The sequence below is a fragment of the Hemibagrus wyckioides genome, linkage group LG13 (assembly GCF_019097595.1).
Source record: "Hemibagrus wyckioides isolate EC202008001 linkage group LG13, SWU_Hwy_1.0, whole genome shotgun sequence".
Taxonomy (NCBI): Eukaryota; Metazoa; Chordata; class Actinopteri; order Siluriformes; family Bagridae; genus Hemibagrus; species Hemibagrus wyckioides.
This window is the reverse complement of record NC_080722.1, coordinates 16,639,389-16,650,971: the sequence shown is the minus strand read 5'-3', so window position 1 is coordinate 16,650,971 and position 11,583 is coordinate 16,639,389. Positions and strand designations below refer to the sequence as shown.

Genomic DNA, 11,583 nt, shown 5'->3' with positions numbered 1-11,583 from the left:
TAGAAATTAAAAATTGTACATTTTTACAAATATAATTGTATATCTATATTATTCTAAACATTTCAGATTATGTGTTTATAATATAAAAGTATATTATTTCAAGTGGCCTGCTGTTATTTAAATAATATTCTCTTTAGATAATCAAAGCGATGAACAGATATAGTAATAACACCAGAAAACCTTTGCCAGAAATAATTACACACTTTCTGAATTGTGAGTTCAGTCGTTATTTAGAAACAGCAGCTGGTGAAAGTCTGTGTGTGTGTGTGTGTGTGTGAATGCTGGACAGGCATGGACAGGAGAAGAATGGGGAGTACACCCCTACAGGTGAGCTCACAGCAGACTCCTATCCTAACTGGCTGCGCTTCCACATTGGCATCAACCGTTATGAGCTCTACTCCCGTCACAACCCCGTCATCGATGCAATGCTGAGGGACCTGATTACTCAGAGGATCACCAGTGTTGGTAAGTCACAGCAGCTGGGTAATGTATATGTGTGATTCCACTCTAATGCTATTAAACAGGACAGCAGCATTGCTGGAGCTGGAAAGAAGACAGAGAGGAGAATTTATAAATTCATTTTCTTTTCCTCAAACGCATTTGAGGGGATTTTGCGGCTTGCTCATTGTGTGTCAGTGTACGTTGACTATAGGCTTCCTTTAATCTAATTATAAAAAGTTATCTGCACTGCAGTTCCAGTTTCATCTGCATTCAATTAAAATGTGACTCGAAAAGAATACAGTGTTTAAATACACTGCATGTAGGCAACCAAAGCTGTCTAATAAGAATCAGGCAGTGATTAGTGGGATGCAGCTGTGTTGGCACTCACACACACACTATTGACTAGAACAGAACGTAGTTTACTTACACTGCACAGTGGAAAATCAAAACCTGTTAAGGTCAACTGTCTTTCTTTGTTTCAGCAGTCTCTTTATTTGTGATTGCTCTTTCTGTAGGCAGGGGCCTTTGAACCAAGGCCTACCAAGAAAATCTCAATGCACTTGTTTTCTTTCAGTCTCAAAAATCATTGATATAAGCTCTGCTCTGAATAGCAAATGTAACTTTTTTAAAACTTTAATAAGAAAACAGCTACTATATTAAGTGTGTGACAATGACAGGGCTATGAGAGTTTATATGATGTGCTCGCTCTTGTTTTTCTCTAAAGCCATGAAATCTGGAGGCACGCAGCTGAAGCTCATCATGACATTCCAGAACTATGGCCAAGCGCTCTTCAAACCTATGAAGTAAGTACCATGTAAATGGCTGCTGCAGTGTTTTTAGTTTTTATGTCAGTTTCCTTTAAACAGAACTATTAAAAAATAATTGTGTGTGTGTGTGCATTTCAGACAGGGAATCTCTGTCACTCTTGCATGAAAATAACTAAAAGTGTGAAATCACGAAAAAGCAAGGTGTGAGACAATTTGTGAAAGAAAAAAGGGGAAAAATGCCAGCGAAGAGAGAAGTGTGGATCTATTTGTGTTCAGCCATAAAGACACATTCAAACAGTCTTTTATTTGATTTTCCATTAAAATCTGTTTTGATTTGAGCTAAGCCACCTAGACCCGTATTTTCTACTTGGATTTCCTCCAGGAGCAGTTGCTTTCAAAATTTCTGAACTGAAACACCGTGAATGTGTTGGCTCAGAACAAATGTCTGATGATATTAAAGGGATTGTAACATTAGTCACAAATAAGTGCTGCAGTGCATAGAATTGTTCTGGCAAGATATCCCTGTCTGGTTTTATCCTGACACTTCTGATTATTTCTGCCCTGTAAAATCGTCCTTGCTGTTTTGGGAGGTACGCTTTTATCACTGCTGCTTTATCTAATTTGGAATCATCTTTCATTATAACCATTAAATAATAGCATTGGATTTGGGCCATTGATGGAGGATTTATGGTAGCCATCACAGTAGGTTAGAAGGTGGTTTATCTTCTGTCATAAATATAGGTTACAGTGGGAGGGTTGCTGTGTGTGGATTTGACATGCCCCTTTCTACAAGTAATAATGGTCTCCCTATAATTTTCTGAAGCTATAAATGGCAGAAACTGAATCACCTCTCTGTCGATCTCCAGCCATGGTGCTATCTGAGTGCAGGTGGTCTGGCTGGTGAAATTCTTTTGGCTCACACTGTTGTGTTTTTAGTGCATAATAGTGCCTCACAGTCTCCTCTATGGCTTCTTCATTTTTTTGTGCTGTAAAGCAAATACATTTGTGTTTAAGATCAAAAGATAGATATGAGATAAGAGCTTATGATTTCACCATTTCAGTTTATAGTTGTTGTTGGTTTTAGGGGTCTCTCCCTCCACTCTCCTCTTCAGGAGGTGAAATGCTGCTCAGCTGTGTTAAGATCTGGGGACTGACTTTGCCAGTATAAAACCTTCCACTGTTTCCTCCTGATGAAGTCCTTAGTTGAGTTGGCAGTGTGTTTTTAGATCAAGCCCAAACCATGATGCTACCACCACCATGTTTCACAGATGGGCTTGTATGGTTTGGATTTTAGCAGATCCTTTTTTCCTCCCACACTTTGGCCTTTCAGTTACTTTGCTAGAGGTTCATCTTGGCTTCTGAACTTTTGTGTATCAACTCTGTAGTTCTTTGCAATCTGGCCTTCTGATTCTTACTGCTGAGTGGATTACATCTTGTGGTATGGCCTCTATATTTCTCTTCTCATAGTCATTTTTGAACGGTGTACTAGAATTCCCTCACCCCTGCTTTATGGAGGCTGGTGATGTCACTGACTGTTGTTTTTGGGTTTGTCTTTAGATTTCTCACAGTGTTTCAACTGTTGGTGTTTTCTTTGGCCTAGCTTAGATGTCTGTTGCAAAGTACACCAGTGGTTACTTCTTTTTCAGGACATTTCGTAATTATTGTATTGACTGTGCTCAGTAATTTTGCAATGCAGTTATTCCTCTTTTCTAAGTTTTAAACATGGCTCAGCTTTTCATATTGACTTATCCTTTTAACAACAAATGCAGCCTTCAACTGATAAAATATAAACATGACTACTTTATTCTTTATATTAAAAAAAAAAACAAATGAATTTTAGCTAACGTTATTGTTTTTTTTTTGGGTTTTTTTTTTTTTTACAAATACAGATGCTATAAATCAATATACATCAATATGTAAGGTTGTCTGATAAGATAACTTTAGCTAAACTTCACAAACTGGTTCATGGTTGTGAATAAAAACGGCTACCTGTATGCCCCTAACAGGATGTAGACTTTAGTAAGTGTGACGGGTGTTGACAAGTTCCTCATTTGATTTTTCTCTTAATCTAGTAGACATGAAGAGTTTCAAAAATGAAGCCTAGCTGGGGTTTTCTTTGTCCCAGCTTTATGAAGTATGTGAAGCACAGTAGGTCTATTTATAAAAGCAGATTTGTTGTTCACACACATGTATTTGATGTGGGCTTCCATTGAATTACAGTCTTTTTTAGCTCCGACTGAGGTTCGGATCATGCGTAGGTCCTTTTCATCGGATCAGCGATGTTTAAATCACAAATCTGATTAGGTTCAGTTAAATGTGGATGTGAAATAAAAGCACAAGAAAAGAAGCTACATTCTGTCATCTAAATATTGCTGTTAATAATGATTATGCCCAGTACTGTAGGTTAACACGCCTTCATCTGGCTAAGGCTGTGCAGCAGGTTACATATAGCATACAGCAATTTCTGGTACATAAATAAGTCCCCCAAAGGACTACTTTCATCAACAGTGTGTTTGGTTTCTGTACAGGGAGTATTTAGGACAGAAGAGAACAATGGTCCATTGGTGAGAAAATAAATGTTATTAGAGAGCAGGGATCGGCATACAGTCTGTTCCTTCTATAATTAGCACAAAGCAAACAATCGACTCTGGCTTCTTCTGAGCTAGACCTCATTCCTGTACTTTATTTTATAAGATATACCATTTCAGTAGTAAAAATCAAAGTAAAAATCTCACAAAATTCAGCTTTATCATTTTTCTTTGCCTCAGTTGAAAAGGTCATTCTTTTTTCAAGGTTAGAGTACAACTTGAGTGTTAGATCCAGCTTATAGTTTGATGGAGGAAAACGGTGGTTGTTGTGAGTTGTGTTTGACTCTGCAGTGTCTTAAGTATGACCCTTGATCATTTTTAATGTTGGAATTCGTCCGTGGAGATGACCTGTTCACCCATTTTAGCGTTTGCATTAACATTAAACCTTTTTCTGAATGTGTTCTTGTAAAGATCTTCCGTGTTGCAGCATTTGTGGTTTAGTGAATCAGATGCATAGACATGATTCATGTCTGTCTGCCCATGTTTAGCATGCTGTCATATCAACCCGAACAGATTGCATAATGGGATGAAATCCCCTTAAAGCTTTTAAGCTTTAGGTTTTTTGTGGAAATTTTCCTTTAGGACATTCTCTTTACAAGCTGCATTAACGCACCTGAAAAGGAGTAATGCTAGATAATGCGCAAGATTCCAGAGATCATTCGAACATATTGATGCTTGGACTGATTGAATATGAAGGTAATATTTTTGGTCAAATCTCCTGCTCAATAGTTAAAGTACGGCAAGCATAATAATAGACCAAGGAGCAATGAGTCATACTGTGTTGCAATAAAATAGCAGAGGCCAGTCTAAAAAACTTTCCATGATACAAAATACTGCAGAAAAGATCTTTCCCTCTTGTGTGAAATGGAGACAGTGGCTCATTAATACAATTCATCTTTGTGCCCCAGTTGTTTGTCGTCATATTCTAGATGTCATGTGACCGGCACGACCCGTCCTTGGTTTGCTGAACCACTTTCTTGTCTGGCTGATTGACCATAATTGTGACAGTCATTTTTTCATGGAGTTGCATTGTTGCAGTACGTTAAGTGTAAGTGTCGACAGCGGCAGGTGGTGATTGTTTGCCTGAGATTTATCTCCAGTGGGAGAGGCCTTAGTCTTGATCCTTTATGCGGCTGACTGTTGCAGCTCTGCCAGCTCTCAGAGGAGCCAGACTGCTTTTACAAACACTGACATGATTCATACTTAATTAGCACCTTTTTAAACACACAAAAACAGATTTTGGTCAAGTTTGCTGCCATTGATTACAGTCTTGCAAAGAGTTCAGCTCAGAGTGGTGTTGTGTCGATGACGGGTGAAGAAAACAAATAAAAGACTTTCTCAAGAATGTTTTATACTCAGGTGATTGCAGACTTAACAAATGCGGCCTTAAGTATTTGGTTGACCTGAGACATGTAGAATTTAGTATGTAAACTGAAGGAAAGCTATTTGATGTATCCAGGAATAAATAAAAACAAAGAAAGAATGAAAGAAAGAAAGAAAGAAAGAAAGAAAGAAAGAAAGAAAGAAAGAAAGAAAGAAAGAAAGAAAGAAAGAAAGAAAAAAGGTTTCAGCATTTAAATAGATGTGCTTGGTTGACGAGCCACTGCTGATGGTTGGATCTGCTTTAGTGCAGCAGGCCACTGGCAGTTTTGGTGTAGCTGCCTTCCAAACAGTTATTTCACTCTGAGCTTTGATTGTATGTGACATGCTGCATTAAGCCAGAAGTATAAAAATACCTTCCAGCCACTGAGCAAACTCATTGACTTCATACTGTACAACCTTATGCCAAACACAACAAGCTTGTTTGCCATGTAAAATATTAGAATAGCCAAACCTGCAGACCTGACCTGTTGGCCACTATTCTCTAACGTTTGTTCATTGCATGATTAGCTTTCGGAGATGAAGAAATGAACTGAACAGCAAACACAACGCTTTAGTTAAAGTCCTTCATAATGAATCAGTGTAGGAATGTCTGATGAGCTACAGGGTTTCGTCATAGCAAAGGTTAACAGTACGCAGAGACCATAGATCTCTTGATTTTCAAGATGTGACCTTAAAGGTATATTATAGAGCTCTCTTAAGTGACACATGATCTATGACTCTATGCTCAAATCTCATCTAGATCATCTATACAGTTACAGCTTCTCCATATCAGATTTTTGGGAGACATACTGACTCACATAGTCATATAAATATCAAAAATATAAATATAAATAGCCTATAAATATCAAAAATACAGCTACAGTGAGGTCAAAAATCTGAGACCACATTGAACATTTTTTCATTTAAAGCTGGAAATGAAAGGAAGATTCAAGATCAGGAAACATTTTAAACAATTAAAGGAAAGGGTTATAATCTTGTTTTGTCAATAATCTTTCAGTATTTAGATTTCAGAAAAAGTGTGATATTGACCACGAACTTGTTTGGATAAAAGGTCAGAAATGCTTATGTTTGAAAATTATACCATCTATTAAAGCATATTTTTGAAATACAGATTGATTTAAATTTATATGGATCATCAGGTTTTACACAACCTTGTTGTGTCTATTTCAGAAACATTTTCTGACAGTTACAAACACTTTTTTTGTGGTAAACATAACACACATAAGGCACAGCTGAATATATATAAATGTTATATACACACAGCAAATGTGCTGTAATGAAGTTTAAAAAAGGTCAGTATGATTCATTTATATTTAACAGCCCTGTACTTTGAGTGAATCCTTGGTTTTGATTAATCACATTATATTTTCTGCCAGCTGCTATGATGAGAAACATTCATAAACAAACAAGAATCAACCAGTCAGGATGATGCATATTCCACGGTTTGTGTTTGAACAAGAATACCACCACTGCTTCAGCTGCTGTCTGGCATCCAGCTAAAATGCCCGAGTGTATCACACGTATCATTGTAATCTACAGATCAGACGTTGATTTTATTTAGCTAAACTAGCTAGCTAACTTTCTCATTCCCTTCTGAAAACTGCATCCCAACCTGTAAGTGCTGTCCTGATCAATAATTAGCCAATAACGAAGCAGAAAGGAAAAATTCAACTTGTTAAACATTTTGATTGTCAGTCTTAATTATAACAACACAGGCGTAAGCTCTGACCTTATTTTATTTCACACTAGGACAGACTCTCTAATTGGCACACACCATGTACCAGTCTATCTAAAACATGGCTTTGAATAAGACAGATAATTAGAGGACAACTGAAAGTGCAGCACCATAACTCTATCAGCCCCTGCCAGAGTGTGGAGCAGTTCATGGGCCTGGACAAGACTTAGAAGACATCTGTTGTACATCTTAACTTCGAACACACGCTGCTCCAGGTTTTCTGTGGACCCCAGGCTGGTTCACACGCTCTTTACATCTGAGCCTGAGGTGATTTAACTTGTCTGAATGTTTTCTATACTAGTCATTCCTGCTTGTGTCAAGTACATAGGCAAAACCAGTTATGAATCTAACCCTGGATTCAGATTCACAACTTTTGTCCTTCTTTCTGAAGTGGTTGTGAGTTTCTGCTTCACTGTATCTTGGTAGTTGCTTTTGTCTCATCCTCACTGCTCCCTCTTCCCTGTGTGAGTGTCACAAGTTCATTGCAGCTTTGTATTGTGATCAGTACCGCAGTTGTTACAGCAGAAGCTTGGAGGATTGCACGTATGCCATAAAGGCCCAGAGTTAACGGCTGCCTGCTCTTTTCTCTGTTTTTAAGACTCTCATACAGATGATTGATCAAAGTCTTTTGTGTTGGAATGAAATGATAGAGACACAAAAAAAAAGGACACGGCCCTTTCGTGGTAATAAAAGAGAGATTAATATATTATAAAGCTGAGAAAAAGCCAGCTATTCTGCTAGCTTAAACTAGGTCTTAGAAGGTGTTAAAACTGGAGATGAGGGCTAAAAGCACTAAAGCAAAACAGGCTTGCAGGAAATCATTGATCTGTTTACTCTGCAAAGATGAGCAAAAAACATGGGGAAAAAAAACACACATTCGCCAGTTTGTTTTACAGCATATGCAAATATGAGCTTTGGAATCTAATTTGTGGTTAAAGCAGGACCGTGTTTGGGAGCTAATCTCAAATCATGCAAAATAATGTGCATGTATTATTTCAGGCACAACACTGGTGCTGGCAGACAGCAGAGCACAGAGGAGGCACTTATTTCTGCAACACAAGTTTCAGTAAATTCCAGCGTTCTCCGCCAGGCGCACCTTAAAAATGGCCCTGATCCAAGAATCTCACGTGAAGCACTGAGTCTTGCTTCTTTAATCCTCCCCTAAAAACAGCCTATTTTAGTAATATTATATAAGCTTTTGCTGCTGAATCATTTAAAGGACTTACGTTAAAAAGAGGGTTACAGATTCAGCAGCATCTTACTTTCCGTGTGGGAGCTTGTCAACTTTTCTGTTATTAAACTATTTTAATTGAGATTGGTGGAAGAGTTGTGGTGGAAGAACATTTCATTTAACCACAGGCAGTGCGTTGCTCACTGTAGAGCAGGTTATAAACATTATGTGGCATGAATGCAGCTATTCAAACAGCCTGACTGTTTTGCAGTTGACTAGGGAAGATAAGTAGTTTGTGTGTTTAACATGGACGCTGTAATGTTTGTGTATTTAAATATTTTTATATTGCTGTTATTACTACTACAAACCGATGATATGTTGGGCTGCAAAAGGTCCTGAAATTATCAGCAGGAAAATAATAGGAGCCGCTGCCTGATTCATATCCACACAACATCATGTATCAAGTAAGGAATAAAACACAATGCGGTGTGCTGGAAAATAATCAGCGACAGGGTGGTGTGACACATCACCTGTTACCAAGGGAATTATTATTTTTCTATGACAGTACATCTCAAGGTTTCTTAAAGAAACGTGTCAAGGCTAACATTTTTTTTTAAATTAAAGAACAGAACATAAGACCTTTTATCCATTTATAGTTATGTTTAATGTAGTGGAACGTCCAGAAAATATGTTATTTCCTGTTATCACTTGTGTTATAGCAACACCTCTAATTTTTCTTTCTTTCTCTCTCTCTCTCTCTCTCTCTCATGAATATGATTTGACAAAAAATGCAGCTTGCATTACAGAGAAACCACGAAATGCTATCCTGTGTCACACTTTCCTGTGTCAGAAAACCCAGTGTTACATCTTTCTCTCTGAGTGCTGACACTGGAGACTCTTAAAAATGCCAAATAAACTTCTCCTCACAAAAAGCTACTGCTTCTGCCATGCACGTCCCTGTGTGCAGAACATTTAATCTATTTGACTGCATTGCATATATATAAGTGCATGAATATAAACATGTGATGTTTTTATGTAGAGTTGTTGTTAGCAATGTTGTCAGAGCTGCTGTTATGTAATGAATAACGCACTACAGACCGGACCATGCTATTATATGAAAATAATGTACACTCTGGAGCAGGGGGAAGGTTGATGCGGCAACAACGTGCAAGCGGATGTACGCTGTTATATTTGTGTAACAGCATGATCTGGAGTGTGTTATTCCTCTTATCCCACAGCAATTTGCCAAATGTTTCCTTTCCCATTTTTCAGAATCTGTGAAAAGACACACAGTTTAACAGTTCATAGTAAGATTTAATGAGAGAAGGGTTAGTTCCTGTTCTCTCTCAACTTCTTTTTAAACTTTCGTTTGCTCTCTTAAAACACATAGCGTGTCATTTTACCGAGAATACCTAGAGTTCCTCCGTCCTGAAGACTTTCATGTGCTGCTAAACTTCGCAAAGCACCGTGACTGTTACAAAGCGTTCACAACCGTCCATAAATTCACTCTACACACAACAATTTTAGTTTGTTTAGCAATAATGCTATTTACTGGTCTAAGGCTATGTGGAGAGTCTGTTCTGTGTATGATCTGTTACTATAAAAATAATAGATTACAAAGAGCACATTAATATTAACCTTGTCCATGTTACAGCCGGAACTACCGCGCTGTTATATGCAACTAATCCTTTCTGACCAATTCGATTTAAGAATAAAATAAAATGTATAACATTTCATGCCGTATGATTATACATTAGGATTCTATGTCTGTGCCGTCCTGTATGAAGACACAATGTGCTGTTTACTAGAAAACAGCCAGTGTGCTATGAAGTCTTTTCCCAGTTCTGCAACTTGACCTCTTCTTTAGTAAGAGCTCGAAGCCTAGTTGTTTTTTGAAGGTAGCTTTTTTGTTGTTGTTGTTTCTTCTGTTCTTTGTGTTTGTGCTTGGAGTATTATGAAAGGAACTTAAGCTGGAAAATGTGAAAACATCAAACATCACTGTTGCCAAGGGTGTAGTGAAGCTGTATTTTTTATTTTTTTTCCTCCTTTTTTGGCTTGTTTTGTCACCAATAAAATTTCACAGACCGTTCTCATAAATATTTAATGATTTCATTTCTGCCTTTCTTCGAGTAGGTGACATTTTTTTATTTTCTCTATGGTCTGTATGGCAGATCTGTATGGCCATGCACATTGGCATTCACTGTGGATGTAATGTGAGTCTAGGGTCCTCCGAGTATTCCAGATTAAACTTTTATAGCACATATAGGTAAGCTATAAACCACATGGGGCATGCTGTTATAGGAAAATAATTACTGACCTAGAGGTGTGATGTGGGGTTACCACCCCAAAGTTGGTTGTTTCTAGTAACAGCACATGTCAAATGTGTGTTTATGTGACAATGACACATCATTCTTTTTATCTATTTGTAGTGTTACATTAACACTAATAGAACATCTGTCAAACAAGTTAGCCCCTGTTATTGCTTACTTTATAGCTGTATACTTTACAGCTATAAGCAATTATTCCCTCGGCAGCCTTTCTTTTTTCTCTCTCAACATTAATAAGCGAAAAATAGGCAAGAAATATAAGGTCCTATTACCTGTGCTGGAAAACGTAATGTTCCAGCTTTACATCTGACTGTTGCAAAGTCCATGTCCAAGTCCCTGCTGTACCTGAGCTCTTATTTAACCCTTTTAACCCATTTCATGAGCACAGATTGAAGCTTTTTCTTCTCAGTTCAGTTAAGATTAACATCTGAAGTAATACTTTCAGTTTATGTTGGTTTTTATGAAGTTTGTGTAAAGACATCACAATTTGTGATAAACAAATCACCAGTCTAATGCCTTTTCGAGGTCTGTAAGATGACGCGAATCCATATGATTTAGATAGATTTTAAATCAAGATCAAGAGTCGCCTCTTTCGTAATTAAGCATGAGGAAAATGAGAAAACAAAGCTCAACCACAAGTCGAATCTTGCCAACAGCCAGGGCAGACCAAACTGTATAATTACTCTGAAGTGTTCCTGCAATAAATCTGAATCCAGACATGAAAGAATTTGTGGAACATCTTTAATTATAGACACAGAGAAGACCAAATAAACACACTACCTAAGGAGCAACTTTATGTAAGTTAGGAATGCTGAATTAAAAAAAAAAAACTGGTAGAAACTTGCAAGTAATGATGTCTCCAAGCATATTCGCACTTAAATTCCAATGAACTGGTTCGATTTAATATTTGGCACAGTTTATTTGAGTGAAAGCACTGCCATTAAAGCACTGGTATCTCAATAAGAAGGTCAAGCTTTGTCTACTTCCAGAATGACATTTTTGAGGGAATAGATGACTCTGTGTTTGACACTTTGTATAGGTCTAAGGATAATGTTATATATGTCACTGTACATTTTAACAGGAACTAAAAAGCAACGTTGTGTTATTTCTTTGTTTGGGTCTGCATCAAGAAATTTGCAGTACAGGTGTGATCACACTCTGGGAGCTCATT

The 11,583-nt window shown here is 37.5% G+C and overlaps 1 protein-coding gene across 1 annotated transcript in view; it reads left to right on the top strand.

Annotated features, from left to right (window-relative positions):
* Nucleotides 1-11,583, top strand: part of fam20cb (FAM20C golgi associated secretory pathway kinase b) — a 32,748-nt gene that overhangs the window by 1,551 nt on the left and 19,614 nt on the right. The window contains exons 2-3 of the mRNA XM_058406576.1: nucleotides 290-465; nucleotides 1,166-1,244. Of these exons, the coding sequence (XP_058262559.1) occupies nucleotides 290-465; nucleotides 1,166-1,244 (255 nt within the window). The remainder of the gene's footprint in view (nucleotides 1-289; nucleotides 466-1,165; nucleotides 1,245-11,583) is intronic.